The sequence below is a fragment of the Rhamphochromis sp. 'chilingali' genome (genome assembly GCF_963969265.1).
Source record: "Rhamphochromis sp. 'chilingali' genome assembly, chromosome: 20".
In the NCBI taxonomy this organism is placed as follows: Eukaryota; Metazoa; Chordata; class Actinopteri; order Cichliformes; family Cichlidae; genus Rhamphochromis; species Rhamphochromis sp. 'chilingali'.
In genome coordinates, this window is record NC_137947.1 from 19,960,579 (window position 1) to 19,976,584 (window position 16,006).

At 39.8% G+C, this 16,006-nt stretch overlaps 2 protein-coding genes across 5 annotated transcripts in view; both read left to right on the forward strand.

Annotated features, from left to right (window-relative positions):
- LOC308388550 (uncharacterized protein) overlaps positions 1–5,185 on the forward strand; it is a 20,936-nt gene extending 15,751 nt beyond the window's left edge. Inside the window, exons 8-9 of the mRNA XM_080869319.1 lie at positions 2,345–3,404; positions 5,133–5,185. Of these exons, the coding sequence (XP_080725445.1) occupies positions 2,345–2,374 (30 nt within the window). The 3' untranslated portion in view covers positions 2,375–3,404; positions 5,133–5,185. The remainder of the gene's footprint in view (positions 1–2,344; positions 3,405–5,132) is intronic.
- Positions 5,186–6,283: 1,098 nt separating this feature from the next.
- The window catches only part of adam12b (ADAM metallopeptidase domain 12b), a 91,541-nt gene continuing 81,818 nt past the window's right edge, over positions 6,284–16,006 (forward strand). For all 4 annotated transcript variants that reach the window (XM_080869120.1, XM_080869121.1, XM_080869122.1 and 1 more), the window contains exon 1: positions 6,284–6,807. In XM_080869120.1, coding sequence (XP_080725246.1) covers positions 6,690–6,807 — 118 coding nt within the window. In that variant the 5' untranslated portion in view covers positions 6,284–6,689. The remainder of the gene's footprint in view (positions 6,808–16,006) is intronic.

A 16,006-nucleotide genomic window follows, 5' to 3' on the forward strand; every position in this document is an offset into this window, starting at 1 on the left:
CTGTAAATGTTTTTCACCAAATTTCTTTAGGTCATGATTTTCAGATACTACTGTAGTTTTTCAGAACTGCCACTTTCTCTTTTGTCCTCCAGTTGTCCAGTTTTCTCAGTTTTTAAGGACACACTGCACATCATGCTGAGATATAACACATTTTCAGACAATAGCTCATTAGGATTTACCTTGTTGGTCCAAAAATACATGTTTATGCTTGTCAAATTGTGTTATCTTTGGCATTTTTCAATGAAAGAAACAAAGTATGACTTTAATGGCAGGTGTCAAGTAATAAAGTGCCTAAAGATATTATTTAAAATTGGTTCTTTGCAAAAATGTATACACAACCCTGGTTCATCCTTTGACTTAAGTGCCGTTTTGAATGATTCTTAGGTAAGTGTTAAGCTGCTGGACTGAAAATGAGTAAAAAAAAAAAAAAAAGGCAGTCACCGTCCGCAGAAAAGCTTTTAAAGTCTTTCTGAGAGCGTGGAGAACTGTTGCTCAAGACCACTCAAAAAAAAAAAATGTACAAGTCTGGCTCCTTTAAAGCAAAATATAAATACATGAGGGGTGGCTCAAGACTTTTGCACAGTACTGTATACTCAAGTAATGTTTCAGTATTTTCAGTTGTATTTGACTGGATTAATTAATGGAAACATAAGCACACACAGCCAAAAAAAACAAGAGGCCAGTCATTCTTCAGCATGCTAACATGTTTTAGCATATTTCTCAGAAAAGCTAAAAGAAAACCATTTCACAGAAAAACCAACTTAAACAAAATATAATATATATGTTCAGATGTCTTTAACCATCTGCAATTGTATCTTGATTAATGAATATAGTGTCCGCATCTAAAAATGAAGCGTGGTTTGATCCTTGTCCACCAGAGGTCACTGCTCAACTGCTGATGTTTCTGTCGTTTCTCACTGTGGAGTATCGCCAGTGTATGAATTCAACATTAAGGTCTATCTAAACACAAATCCTCATATTTGCTTGAAATCTGTTATTTGCGGTGTGTTCAAAAATCAGAAAGCATTAAAGAACCTTCTTATCAGTCATGCCAGAACAAAATCATTACTGCATTACAGCTAAGCCTGTTTCATCCTTTACACAACCATGTCGTTTTGGCTTTCACTGCTACAGAAAAATCTAGCACTACAAAAGCTTATATCCATTAGGCAATGCTGACATGATGCAGCACAGCTGAAGGATGTGGAAGCATCCACATCCTTCAGCTGTTAGGGGCCTGTGGCGAATGAATGATATATTTAGGACATGTGGTGTCAGACAGATCCATTTGGCTTCCCTTATGATCGAGCCTTCAGTCTCTAACATAACCAGAACAATGAATTCACTGTCAGTCAGGTGAGATGTGAAAAATGTGAAGAGATGTCTCCAATCTCTTACAGATAATTACACAATTATGACAGTCTCGGTGTGTGTGTGTGTGTGTGTGTGTGTGTGTGTGTGTGTGTGTGTGTGTGTGTGTGTGTGTGTGTGTGTGTGTGTGTGTGTGTGTGTGTGTGTGTGCGCACAAAAGACAGACAGAGACAGAGAGAGAGAGCGAAATGGTGTGTGCACGTGTTTTTCCATGATCTTATTCAATATGAGCTAAAATTGAAAGGCTTATTTCTTCTTTGCCACTGTGTAGGCATGCTGGGAACCGTTTTGCCTTAGGCCTCCCTTTCATTTTTAAGAAAACTGTGAATCTACAGTAAATCACAGTCGTGTGGTTTACTGACACAGCGAGCAACTGTAGAAGAAAGTGTGATGTCAAATCGCTCTGTAAGAGAATATTTTATTTCCTGGTGAAATGGAGCAGTTATGATGCCAGTGTGACCTTCCCACCTCTCAAATGAAGCCATTAGCTGGGCCCAACCACAGAGACTGAGAGAAAAGGAGTGTGTTCACCCTAACAAACACTGTGTGCTTTAGAGGTTTCATTTCATCAGAAATTCTCCAACCCACACACACACACACACACACACACACACACACACACACAGGGGGGAGCCCAGCTAAGACTCACAGCAGGGTCTGATAGCACAGTGTAGAGGGTGGCTGGTTGTGAATGCTGGCTGAAATTTCATTTCAGCTGTTGTGTAGTACTGTAAGAGAAGCATGATTGCATAGCAGGGGTGTATGGTCAGGAAGCAAGCTATAATTATTCCCCCTACCTGAGCTTAGCCTTCTCAGCAGTGAAGCTGATGGAAGTGAAAGCCAATTTGGCAGCCTGCGTCTTACCTGAGTGATGCTGAGCTGTTCTTAAAAGAGAAGGGAGGTCTAAGAGTAGACAGATATGTTTTTGATCTTCAGGAGCTAGCGTAGCATTGTTGTTTTTCTTGTCTTGCAGAAAATTCTGGATCAGGTCCTGCAAAGATAAATCGGACACCGGCGAATGGGGATACTTCACTGACCACTTACTGCATCTTCAAGCTTAACACTTTGCAATAATAATTACTGTATAACTCCTTTAATTTCTTACTTAAGTCATGCTACATGTATGTCATTTGATGTTGTATTTTGCATCCTGTAACCAGAAAAAAACGATATTGCAGATATTGTCACCAGGCTTTTATTAGTTGAGGATAATGTATTTTGGCTATTATCTGTTACTGATATGATTCAATCTGACACTAAACAGAGATGCCAGATTATTATTAAATAGGCAATTTTGTAAAAGTAGTCTGCAGGTGGAAATTGCATGAAGTGAAATCTGTGTGAGATCAATTGTGTGCAAACAATAACAAAGCCCACACACCCCACCTACCACCGACAATTGCTCATTACCGACAAATGTGATGAGTTTGTCAGTTGTCAGGTCTTTTTTGCTGGTCAAATAAACATGCAGCAGTCAAACAACACAGACATAATCATCTAAATTGAGCAGTTTCGTTCCTGATGGTTTTCTTCATTGGATATATCTTTTTCCACAAATGTCGCTCAAGGGCTGCAAAATAAACTGAATGTATCCCTCGGACATTCTGCGTTAAAGTTATTTTACAGGAAGTCAAGCCTTGGTGCTTTAACCAGAAAACCTTGGCTGTCATTGTTACTGTACAGTAGGTGTTCATAAAGCAGGAGAGGGAGGCTACGTTTCGTCATTGACTTCACATGTGCCTGGAGGCCTGTGGAACCTCCCATCCGGAACAGTGGAATTTCAAGCTAATCGAACTCAGGAGACTTGCAGCACCCGTGAAAGGGGCCTTTGTCACACAGCTCCAAACCAAAGATGACATTGTAATAAGAGAGGAGACTCCTGAGCACAGCCTGGGACCACAGACCACATATACCTTGTAAAGGTGACTGACAACTCTGTGGCATTTAAACAGTGCCTGCTGGGATGAGGAGAGAAGACGGGAAGGACATGTGCTGCAGGAAAAACACAGTATATTCAAAGAGTAAATTCTTTGGTGAGTCAGTTGCTTTGGAGTAAATGCAAAATGTTACGTTAAATGTTTAATAAAGGTTAAATTTGCTTACTGCTGTATTTCATTCTCCACTAGGATTAAAGTGATTAATTAAGGCCCTTAGGTGCAGTAAACAGCATCAATAACTACTGACTTTACTCCTGCCTGTGTTGTCAGGTCAGCAAAGCCATTTTGCAAAAGTAATGCGCATGGGAGAAATGTCCTCCTGCCATGTAGACTGGTTCCAGTTGATGAACACATACTGACAGGCAGTCGTATAAGAGGAGACGAGTGCTTGTCAGTCAGCCCGTCTCTCTCTGAGGCATCATGTGTCTGTATGTCACAGCGTTATCTCCGCAGAATGTGTACTATGTGCTCTGAGGCCCTTCAGCTGGCTTCCCAATGGCTTTGACTGACTCAACAGCCCTGAGGGGTAAGACTGATATGGCAGGCTTAGAAAGAAGTGAGCTTACAGTGCTAAATGTGTATGTGCATGTAAAGCCACTCATTACAAGCGTTTAGTCATTAGGCATATCCCTAGCAGGCATACTATTTGAAAATCTAGCCTCAATGACATCATGTGTTTTTATATTTAGGTGTATTAAGGCGTTAAAGCCATCAAAGAATCTCAGGCTGAACAATAGGTAGTCATTTAAAAAGGCAAAACTAGACCTAACGCAGACATAACTCCAGTCAGCTCAGGCAAAGCGATGAAATTCTTCCTCTTTCTCCCTTGCTCTCAGTTTTTCTTTTTCTTTTTCAGTTTGTAACCTCAGTGGAAATGTGAAGTGAAATGACGCCTGCGCAGAGATACATCTGTGACTTTTTTGCCTGCAGCACACTCACTAAAAAAGATTAGGCTAAAACACACCAGGTAGCCTGTGCAGAACACAGATGGGGCCTGATTTATGGCGGTTTGTGTGCCTGGGCACAGAGACGGAGTGAAACAGGAAGAGGAGATGATAGGTGACTCATATTTTTTAATATAGATTGTTCTGAGAAATTGAATCATGCTAGTTCGGTCAAGGTCTTACATTTATTCCATCAGTCATTACAATTATAAGTTGTGCAGATAGCTAGGTCTATGGTTTAATGCCACATTATTTCAAATCTTACTTCAAAGTTTGCCACGCAAAAAAAAGACAGAAAACTTATAGGAGCAAATCAGGGCACAACAGGTTTAAAAGGCTTAGTGTTTTAAAAATGTCAGCTCAGAAACCACATGAGTCTGCATTCAAAGATTTTCTTCTACACAACTCATCACAGAATTTCTCACGATCATTTCCAACAAATTACATCCCAAGCGATGCTGTGGTAAAACTCGCTAACCTCCCTTGGGCTCTGCCCTTTTCAGAGCTGAGTTCTGTATCTCACTTGTGTGTATCTCAGCCGCTCTATCATCACATGCTTGAGAAAGTCAGAAAAAAGCCAGTCATCCTAATTCACCCTGGACCCGCTAGATGAAAGAAGACATTTGTCTGTGTTTCAAGGATGAGTAGGAGGACTAAGACTAAATAAGCAAGATCAATATTTGTTGTGTTCATGGAATTAACTGGTTTAAATCTGTCTGCAATTATTTGTCGCTGACATATAAAGAAATGTTTAAATGTGCAGATTACTTCCATGCAGAAGCGGTTGGAGAAAAGCCACATTTGTGTATCCTGGTAACATGCTCTGAGAAATATACAGAAATTCAAACACACTGATCTGGTTTTTATGTTTCCTGTTAAGTTGTGAGAAGCCAGCAAAAGAGAGCTTGAAGATTAATAAGAGGAAGATATGCACAGTAGGTTACATTATATTCTCTGCAAAATCTTTTCTTTACAGCCTACGCACATTCCTTCTCAGAAGCAGACTGTTCAAGACAAGGCTGTCTGATTTCTTTAGACTTGTAACTCAATTCATTAATTTCACAATTTTATGTAAATTCACATTTTTTTATTTATTATAAACTTTCATATATTTTTTTTCTCCTTATTCGTTTGCTGCTCTAGTTATATTTTTTCCTGAATAACATGTTTTGTCATTGTAAGGCTGGCCATATGTCAATATGTTTTTTTCCCTTTAAATTCACCTACTCTTTGTTGACAACAAGCTAATTAACTATCACAGACACATAAAGGGCAAAAAAAAGAAAGAAAAACTATAACTAACCAGCATCCCCCCCTGCAGAGTTCAGGGGGAAAATCTATGCATTCATTGATTTACATTATCCACTCGAATGTTCTCTGAACAGAAAGCGCAAAAACGTATATGATACTGCTATTAGTAAATACATTTGCTTATACAGACCAATCCCAGTCCACCAGTAAAACTAACATTGTGTGAGAGAATAGTGCAAACTGCATTAATAAATAATATGTACACTATAAATCTAAGAAAAACAGCTGCATGAAATACTACAGAAGTGTGTGTACAATCATGTGCCTGAAAGCTGTTTTCACCTGTCAAAATACGCAGTTATTATACAGTGCTATATATCGCCGATTTTTATAAAAGATTATGCTAATATAATTATTTTTTATATTTTTAATCTCCAGGTTTCACAAGTGGCTATTGCTGCTTAAGAAAAAAATGTCCTTGAATGTCCAGAATAGACTTAGTTGAATGAATATGATTTTTATGGGCGAAAATATCAGATAATTTCAGTGGGCTGGCAGCAAACTCATTAAAATTGTTAATGATTGGTTTTTGGGGTGAACTCGTTTCGGTTTCTATTGTGAAAAAGTTCAAGAACCACTGGTCAGTGGATTAGGTTTGACTCCGTTATAGGTAAAGGGAAACAAAGAACGACAGCGGTCTTAAACGCAGATAGACTTTAGGACCCAGAGGCGTGTGAAGAGCACATGGCAAACTGTAGCTGCTCTGGGTCTAGAGGGGATGGCAAGTCCGCTTCACTATACTCTCCAACAGTCTCCTCTCATTCTGTCTGTGCTGTCGCTTTCTAACACCCTCCTCACATCAGCAACACCCTTTCCCAGAAACATTTAGCTAACACTTGCCGCTTATCTCTCGTTTCCCCCCTCACCGTTGTCCACCATATGTTTGGTGTTGCATGGAAAAGTTTCTGAGAGCTTCTTTCTTGGAGTGATAGCCTGCCGCATCTTGTTGGGAGTCTGGGTGGTGAAGTCTGTTTTCCTCCCTTTTCTTTTTCCCTCACACTCACTGTGAACTGCTTTGACCCGTATCTCCATCCTGTCACCAGTGTTGAAGCATCTGGTGGTAGCTACGTTAATAACGCAGTCTGACCGGAGCGCTTTTCCTCATTTCACCCTACCGAACCCGGGCATGATGCGAACCTGGAGGCGGCGGAAGAACTTTGGCTTGCTGATCCTCGCTCTCCGAGTCTGGTGCCTGTCCACGGCAGCAAAACATGCTGACAGCATGGTTTACAACATAGAGAGGGGTGAGTGGATATCTTTATTGTGAATATCAGTGCTATCACTCAGCGGGCTCATTGTCATGTACAGCTGCAGATGCTCAGCCACAGTCTGGTAACGTGATTTTCAGTGTTTGCACATTTTATTTATTTCTCTCTTTACAAAAAAAGCCGTTTCCTAGTCTCAAGCTGCGCATTTTACACATAGGCTGGGCAGAAAGGAAATTGGTTTTTTTAACATCAGTTTTCGTACTCAGATGGAAAAACAATAAAAGGAAGTCAGACTGCTGCGGATGAACAGATAGTTTGACATCCAGGAGGATGCAGCTTCATCTTTAGCCTGTAAACATAAACCCAAACAGGATGTCTCCTGAATGAATCAGCCACTGATTATGGGGTAGTCTGTGTATGGGATTGAGCACGTGACACAGTACAAATTTGTGCGTGTGGATGTGTGGATGTAATAAGAGAAAAGGAAAAGGAACAAAATTAAATGCCACCCACTGTTAAACGTAAGGAGCTATTCAAATATAGATATTTTTGAGGTGATCAAGCATGCTGAAGTGATAAATAAGAAAATACAGGCCATATAAGGTTAAAAGTGCACTACTGAAACAATACGACATGCTACCATCACAGCTGGAGCAGCTAATACAGATGTACAGTGCCAACAAGTCAATAATAAGCTTTCATGAAAGAGAAGTAGAAAGATTCAGCTCATGAGTTGTTTGCTGTCCACATCAGCCAGCTGTCGGATCATTAAAGCTGCCACACACTGGGTTAGTTAAAACAGAAATGCAGAGAGTAAAACAGTTGTAATGGGTTGCGTGAGCGTTGAACTAGGGCAGGCTCTTTTGTGGCAGCAGTCAGATACAGTAATGTTGGATATTGACTTCAGCCTCTATGTGAAACGTTTGTCACAGTCTCCCCCCACCTTGGTGGGGGCTCTTGCTACAGCGCTTTTAGTCATACTACAGTTTGTTCGAATGGAGGCAGAGAGGGGGTTTTTTGTAGCAGACTCTTTTCATGTTCTCCCAAAATTGGGATAGACTAGGATAGACTTGGTCTATCCTATTAAAAATTATGATATAAACGTGCACAACACAATTTTTGACTTCTGAATTTTTAATTAATTTTGTTATTTATGGTGGTAAAAAGAAGACCAGATGTGCTGTAGTCATGTTCTCCATCCAGTAGCTGTAAAAGTTATGTCTATTCTCAGATTGGTAGCAAAAAAAAGGAAATAGTGTGAAGGTGTTATACAGCTACAAAGTCCAGAAAGGAAGGATTTAGAAAGGACTGGTTGGGTTGACAAAATATTGACCTTTGACATGGGATACTGATGTTTGCTTCCCACTTCCTAACAGTCACATGAATCTCTTTTAACCAGTGCCTCCCCACGTTAAATGATTATTTTGTTTTCTTTTTTTTGTAAAGAAATGTTGTCCTGTTTTGTTGTTCTTATGTGGAAATAACAAATTACGTAGGCGTGCACTGTAAGTAAAAGATTGTCACATTGGCCGGACACAAAAATCATGTCATAAATATCCATTTAGTCAAAATGGTTTGGCTTAACAGTGGCCTAAATCCATCATAACTGGATACTTGACTTAAGCCAGATTTGTGATGAGCCCTGCCAGAATCGGTCAAACTTATGCCAGTGCAGTGATTTCACACTTCTCCAGTGCTAGCCTTAGTGTTGCTGCTGACTGAAACTGACTCAATCCTTTTCTGTACCCCCCGGAAAAAAAAACAACTCTGCGGCTAGTACCTCTGTTGCCAAATCTGGCAGTCCTATATGGATCAGATCACCACTGACTGACATTCGGCCTTCCTGTGCCAACACTCAGCTGCAATCAGCAACCTGGACAGAGTTCAGAAACTGTTGTGTTGTCATTTAGTGAAATAAGTGATGCATTAGATAATGAGGACATTCTCTGTAGTGGTTTTGAAAGTGTCTGAGCGAGCATGTCCAAGGCTTTGAAGCCAGTAATAATGCATATTTGAAGACATGTGCTACAAATAAAATAGTAATATTCACCAAAAAGTAGCGAAAAAGTGTCAAAAACTTTACATTTAAGTTCCGCAGATTAAAATTAATCTGTTTAAAGGTTTTGTGCTATGAATGCAGTCTTTCATCGTACTGTATAATCATTTGCTTTGTCATACTCCCATCCCCTCTGATTAAAACTTTGACTGACAGCTCAGGAAGTGATTAGAATAGTAACATATTTCATGTTTAAGCTGGGAGATCAGCTTCTTTGTGAAAGTAGCTGTAATTAAATTTTGGTTGCACAGTGTTTAACAAGCCTACAAAGTAAAACTCAGGTTATCAGTAGTTGACTCAGCCTTCTGCTTGTTAGCCTTCAGAAAGCTTGTTTATATTTATGACTGGAATATTGAGTATGTTTGAATAACCATTTGTGTTTTCTTGTGTGAAGTGCTACGGCCCTTCAGGGCTCAGTTGTCTTCTGAACTTTTATAGCAAAAATAAAATAAAAGTCCCATAAGGGCGAGAATCAAGCAGGCCGTGTTTGTAAATCTTTGATGAATCGTTCTGTCTATTGCTTTCTCTCTCTGCCTGACTTTCTTTGTCTCTCGTCTGCATATCAACTGGTTTTCTAAGGGTCTTTTTTTTCCCCTTTTTTCCGGGTGGAGGAAACTCAATAAATAATTAGAGACAGAACCAAATGACCTGGATTAGATTTGAGGATATCAGCTGGTCAGACTGACTGCAGCTTCAGACAGAATTAATTAGAAAGATTAAAATGTCTGTTTTGTCTAAACAAACAGACAGCGGGGAGAATAAAACCTACCCCGAGTGCCCTGAAACACACAATAATGTATGCACAGTCTCCTTGGTCTCCGAGGAGCATCGGTCACCTTTCAGCACAGTTTCCTGGGAAGTAGCTCTAGCCCATTCTCCAGTCTGTGGTGGAATGCTGACTATCGTCTGTGTGGGGAAAAAAACAACAGGTTTCTGTAAAATCCATTTAGGAAATAACCTCATCCTGGTCTGTCTCTCAAGCCCCTCCATAAGCTGTCACTTGACATTTTGAGGACAGGCTGGCATTGATCTTTTGGCCGCGAGGGAAGGCCACGCACAGTTAGAGTTGTCTCCCTCTGTTAAGCATCATTGGTCATTATAGCCATCAGTGTGATTTAGCTTCCTCCTGCTCTGCCTGTGGATGCTACAGATACATAATAGATATGCTGATGTCATGCGAAGGCAACTTAACACAGCGGTACACAAAAAACAGCAGTCACAAGCGACTCGGAATCGAATATGTATACATGGAATAATTCCTGATTTTATTAAGAAAGAACAGGGTGGAAAAAAAAAGAGAATATGTTAGCGATGTATTGTGAAACTGTGAGAAATCTGGGTGTTAGACAGCATCAGAGCTACAGACCACCACCTAAAGAGCTCTGACAAACAGCAGTCAGTCATGTGTGTGATGGATAAGAGTGGGTGCATTTCTCTCCAGTCTGCATTATCCTTTAGAGAACCAAAAAAAAAGACACTGAGACAGGTGAGAAAGCAGTCAGTCACCTACATTTACCGCAGTGATTGGATGTGTCAGACCGCCTGTGATGCTTACATATTTTAGTGGGACACTTTCCCCTGCACTGAAGGAAAAAATCTTTATAGTGGAGCAAAGAGAGGAAGAAAGGAATACTGAATAGGTGCAAAATAGGATGGGAACATGGAGTCGCTCCTGTCACCACTGTGAACAGCGAGCTGTTATTTATGCTAGAATGCAGAAGAATGACAGATTTCTGAGAAGTTTAAACATGCAGTCGTCTCTGCTCGCGTCCATAATGAATGCGTGGCTGGCTGGAAGTGTAGCACAAATGGGAAGTGTACAAAAGAGCTAGTGAACATATGATTTCTTGAGAGCAGCGGTTCCTTGTTTGTTTCTTTTCCTTTGACCAACCATCCCTCTGAAGAAATATTAGGTTTCACTCAGATGAGAGAAGCATGGAAGTGGACTGATGCAACAACATGATTCAGGTTTGAGACTCACGCAGCTGCACAGCAGGCTGAACCATCAGGTTGCCCTACATCAATAATTTCACAACAGAAAGGTCACCACACCTCCATGTCAGCCTGTTTACCTTGAGATGTTGGTTATTGGATCCAGTCATGCTCTTCAGCCAATAGCCGTTATATCCTGAAGCTTTTCATGGAAGGAATTGAAGGTGTTTTGAGAGAATAGTATATGAAGAACACTTTTTTTTTTAGAGACATGTGAAGCAGAATTGGCTCTGCTTTCTCCACAGAATTTGGGACCTCTTGATCTTTGTCTTATTGGAGTGCCCATACTTGAATTTCCTTCCTTCAAGAACACAAAAGGTTTTGCTGAGTGTTTTGTTTTTGTTTTGTTTTTGGTAAAAATTTAGCACACGTTGAATCACTGATTACATAATTGCATATTCTGAATGAATACAATCATTCAGTCCTTTCCACACATAGAGTGGGCTGCTTAGGTATATTAATGGCCACCCAAATATGCACTGTGAAATGTCTGAAATGTTATTTTTTTTAATAATCTGAAAGAATTGCATGTTAGACCTGTGATGTTAGGCCTAATGTGTAGCTTGCCTTTCATCTTATAGAAGCTAGGAAAGGCTCCAATTGCCCCATTAGCTGGATAACAGGGTAAAAAAAATGCATGTGTCATAAGATTAACGCTACATAGAAAGTTATTTTCGGCTGCTTCCTTGTCACAAGTGGTCGTCAGAGCAGGTTTCTCTTCATGTTTGTTTTGGGATTTTACACCAGATTTTTGACACAATCGGGAAAACTGGAAACTGAGAGGGATAGCATCCTTGCTCTTATTTTGAAAGGCTGAAATGGCTGCTAAGGAGTTAGCCTTAGCCTTATGTTGCTCAGTCATCGTATTTGTCAGAGCCCCAAAAATATAGCTATAGATAGCAACTATTTGCTGGTATGTGTGGTACCATATATATGCCGTTTATGACAGCCAATAAAGGAAAATTAAAAAATGTCGAAGACACAGAAGAAATAGAATTTAACTTGTTATAGACATTATATACTATACTACAGTCTCACTGAAGCGGTGCTTGGAGATTAAAGTCAGGAGATCACCAGAATCAGTAGACTCGCTCTCTGGTTACTATTAATCATTTCAGGAGTTGTAGACAGGAATAGGGTCAGTGATTAAGGAACTGACCGACTGACCAATTGACTAAGATTATCATTGTAATAACAAGCTGCTAGCATTACTGATATTTTGTTAAACCTTGTCTCCCCTGCTGATGGCTTTTGGGTGACCCAGGATGTGTGATAAGTTCCAGTTAATCCCTAAATCCCCCGAGCTGAAATCCCTATAGCTCTGAGACATAATGCCCAAATCTGTGCAAGACAAGACGGGAATTGGCTATTCCACTGTTGCTCCCACAGGATGTGAATAAGACACACGAGTAAATCTCACTAAACCACGCTGAGAAATCTTGTATTACCATCATTTCACTCTGAGCCAGTGATTGCTCGATCAGAACAATAATGATGTGTGTTTGGAATGGATCTAGGAGGTAACACATCCAGGATTAACACCTTCAGCACTAATTACACCAGTTTGTTATCACAGGAAGAGTGTGCAATGTGGGAACAGATAGTAGGCACTGTTGAATTGTTGGTAATGAGGTAACATTGTAGTTATCTATCCCTGCAAAAGACCCTGGGACACTTTAGAGTGGTCTCTTTCACTGTGTCTAAAAAGCTCATAATGCTTTTCCTCTTTGTTACATTTTAAGCCCATTTATTTTTTTCCCTTAGAAATCATAGAAGAAAAATTGCAGGGCTGAAAAACTAGTCAGTCTTACTCAGAGTGCTGGGTAAATCTTTTGATGCATTGTTTAAACAGAAATTTGTTGGGGTTTTTTCTCCTGTAAAAAGAACATCAGTGCTTTATTTTGATCTCAAAGAATTTTTTGTTTGTTTTTTTGAAGTCTTTTTTTTTTAAACCAGTGCTCGAGGCATGGCTCTAGTTACAGCAATGCTGGCTTGTCCTTTCATTATTTATTTGGTCCACTGGTTTGGTTCAGAATAAACTATTTCAACAACTTTCTGATTGTAGTTCCGTGGCGGTTTTCATGGCTCCTGAGGTTACATCCTGCTGATACAACCTCTAGGCAGTTTTTTTTATAATGTTATAATAAAAAATTTTATAATGGTACCATGAGGTTGACATTTTTAGTTTTATGTAAAATGTCATGACAGCATTTTAATTTATTGGCATGATCTGTGGTCCAGACATCCATGCTGCTCAAAAGAACAAGTGATGCAATCGCTTTTTACTTTTACACCAAGAGCTGTCAGAGTGTTCCAGTGGAATATATCACCAACCGCATCGACTTATATATCCAAGATGGATTGGATTATGACTAAAAGTACTTGCTAAAGTAAGGACAGTCCTGCCTGTCTCAGCTGTATGCTGTACTTTGCGCAGCAGCAAGATCCTGGGTTCAAAGCCACCCATAGTGAGATTGCCCACAAAAAATCCTTGTTGGCCATGCTGTGGGTTAGCCCATGCAGGCCCCATAGTACTTTTACCTCACAGGCCCACATGAAGGCCCCTATTTTTGTGAGCAACCTCTTCTGGGCTTGCCCATAGAAAACCCATATAGGGCTCCTAAAAGCCTGACTTTTGTCTGACCTGTGTGGTCAAACCCACTCAGATTTCCCTGTCTGCACAGCCCCACCGTTCATCTACACCACCCACTGTGGGTCTGCACAGGAGTATTTGCTGCAAAACTGTTTGCAATAAGAAAACACTATACAGGGAAGTGGAAAAAGCAGCTGATTTAAAACCTCGGTAAATTGGAAGTTAGACTGGATCTTATTGATATACTGCAAAAGAACTCAAATGAAAATATTAGACTGTTAGGGAGAGTGCTTGATAGACAAATACATGTTTGTATATCAAGGATATATCTCCAGTCCAAGTCTGGGAGGAACGACAAATCCACTGTGCGTTACACTGTTAAAGGCATCCAGTGTAAAAATCTGCCAAATCCAAAATGTGGTGCTACCTGCTGCGGTGACCCATTGTGAATGGGCAGCTTACTGTGGGCCCCAGTACTGGCGTGAAATGCAGTGGCACATGTAGGCCCTGCACTGCTGGGCCCGGGTGGGGTCCCAGTAGTGTGTGTGTGTGTGTGTGTGTGTGTGTGTGTGTGTGTGTGTGTGTGTGTGTGTGTGTGTGTGTGTGTGTGTGTGTGTGTGTAAAGACATTTTTATTTACTAAATACTAAGATAAGATAAGATAAGATAAAACTTTATTAATCCCTCGGGTGGGTTCCTCTGGGAAATTCGGGGGATTAATAAAGTTTTATCTTATCTTATCTTAGTATTTACTACTATAACTTATTACATTTTCTTCAAGATAAAAGTGTAATTTCTAGGAAGGCGTTCATAGTTTGCTTTTGAACATTGCAAATGTGTGGAAATTATGCTGTAGCTTCAGCTTTCTTGTTTAATGCACTTCCATTCTGGGACAATGTGAACTAATGTTGAGCAAGCAGGCCAGTTATACTGCTCAAGATAAAACACCAAATTGAAATATACATTTGTACATTAATCTCTATAAGAGAAGCCTGTCTGTTCACCGAGTGACTTATTTTCCATTGAAAGTCTTTTCTTTGAAGTTGCTTCCACCATCAAACTTTAATTCATATGCAGGAAAGTATCTAGCACCTCCGAGAGCTACAGCGCTCCTTTTTTTTAAACAATGCCATTACTACTTTTGAATGTCTTTTATTAGTCTACGAACATAATATTGAAGTAGGAACTGTAAAATGCTCCCTTTGATGTGTTAAAAAGAAATGCGTTGTAAAAGGAAATAAAAGCTGTAGTGCTGAGTTCTGCAATAAGTCTTACTGAATAAGCTGTAATATGGTAGACGGTCACAAAGATATATTGATGTTATTATATTTTTCTGAGAAACTTCTGATTAAATAAGTGCTAGCACAACCTCACTTTTTAATGTGTTTCTTTATATTGAGACCTATTATTGTGTATAGCGGCCTCATCCACCATTTTTTATAAAGCACTTTCTTTCTAGGCAAGCAATTATATATTTAGAAATCAGCAAATACTATTAAGTCCGGAAACATAGAAACACTGGGTCAAAGACCCAGTACTATGACACTGTGGCTCTCTAAGGGGAGTTACTTTTGGCTGTGCATGGTAACTTCACACCTGTTTTCCAAACTCATTGTGATGACAGGACCATAAGACGTTACAACGTCTGGCCAAGAAATTGTCTCACACATGAAACTCTGTAAAACCATCTGGTTTAATTCCTTTCACATTCCCCTGATCTCCAGTCCACTCAGCTAAACTAAGCTAACTATCTGCTGGTTATAGCTTCATATTTAACAAAGATGAGATTGATATTGATGCCTTCCTCTAACTCTAAGGAAGAAAGGAACTACTTTAGTACTTGTGTAAATGTACATGCGTGATAGAGATGAAAAATACATAATAAAAAATGAAAAATATCCCTCTTTGAAAGCTTATAATGTGTAATGTACAAAGGTGGAAATGGCCTCGGTATTTCATTCAGAGAAACACTTCTTTATTTGATTTCATATCAGTTAAGGATGAAAAAAGCCAGCCTGCCTACACTTATAACAACGCTCATCTCACGCTCACGCAGGGATTTTAGTTTGGGTCAATGTCTTACCATTTTGTAATCAATAAGGAAAGTCAATACAGTAATCACTCCCAGAAATGGTTCTGGATCAGATCCAGATTTCCATCAAATCCAATTGTAACAGTTGAACTCACCTATGCTGTGTGTTTCTTATCAGCGTTTTGGCAGTTGTCCCTGTGTATGCGCTGGGTACCGTCATTTTCCTTTTTCAAGCTAAAAGCCTCTTCAGTGATTCACTGTTGGCCAAGATTCACCTTTCTGAGGGCATTTACAGATGATTGGAGGCTTAGAGGGTTGGTTTTGCAGCCGCTGTGCAGATATTGACCAATAAATCTTCACCATTATCAAATCCATAATCAGAGTTCTTATCCTTTGATCAGCTGGCATTAAAGGTCTCTTCTCTGTGTTGAGAAATAACTGAAGTCATGTCTTCAGGCTTTGTTGTGTTTCCTTGATTTTATTTTTAACTCTGCTCAAAGAGTTCCTGCTTGATGACTTTTTCTCTTTGTGTCACGTTGTCTGAAATATTTCGCAGCTCTTCA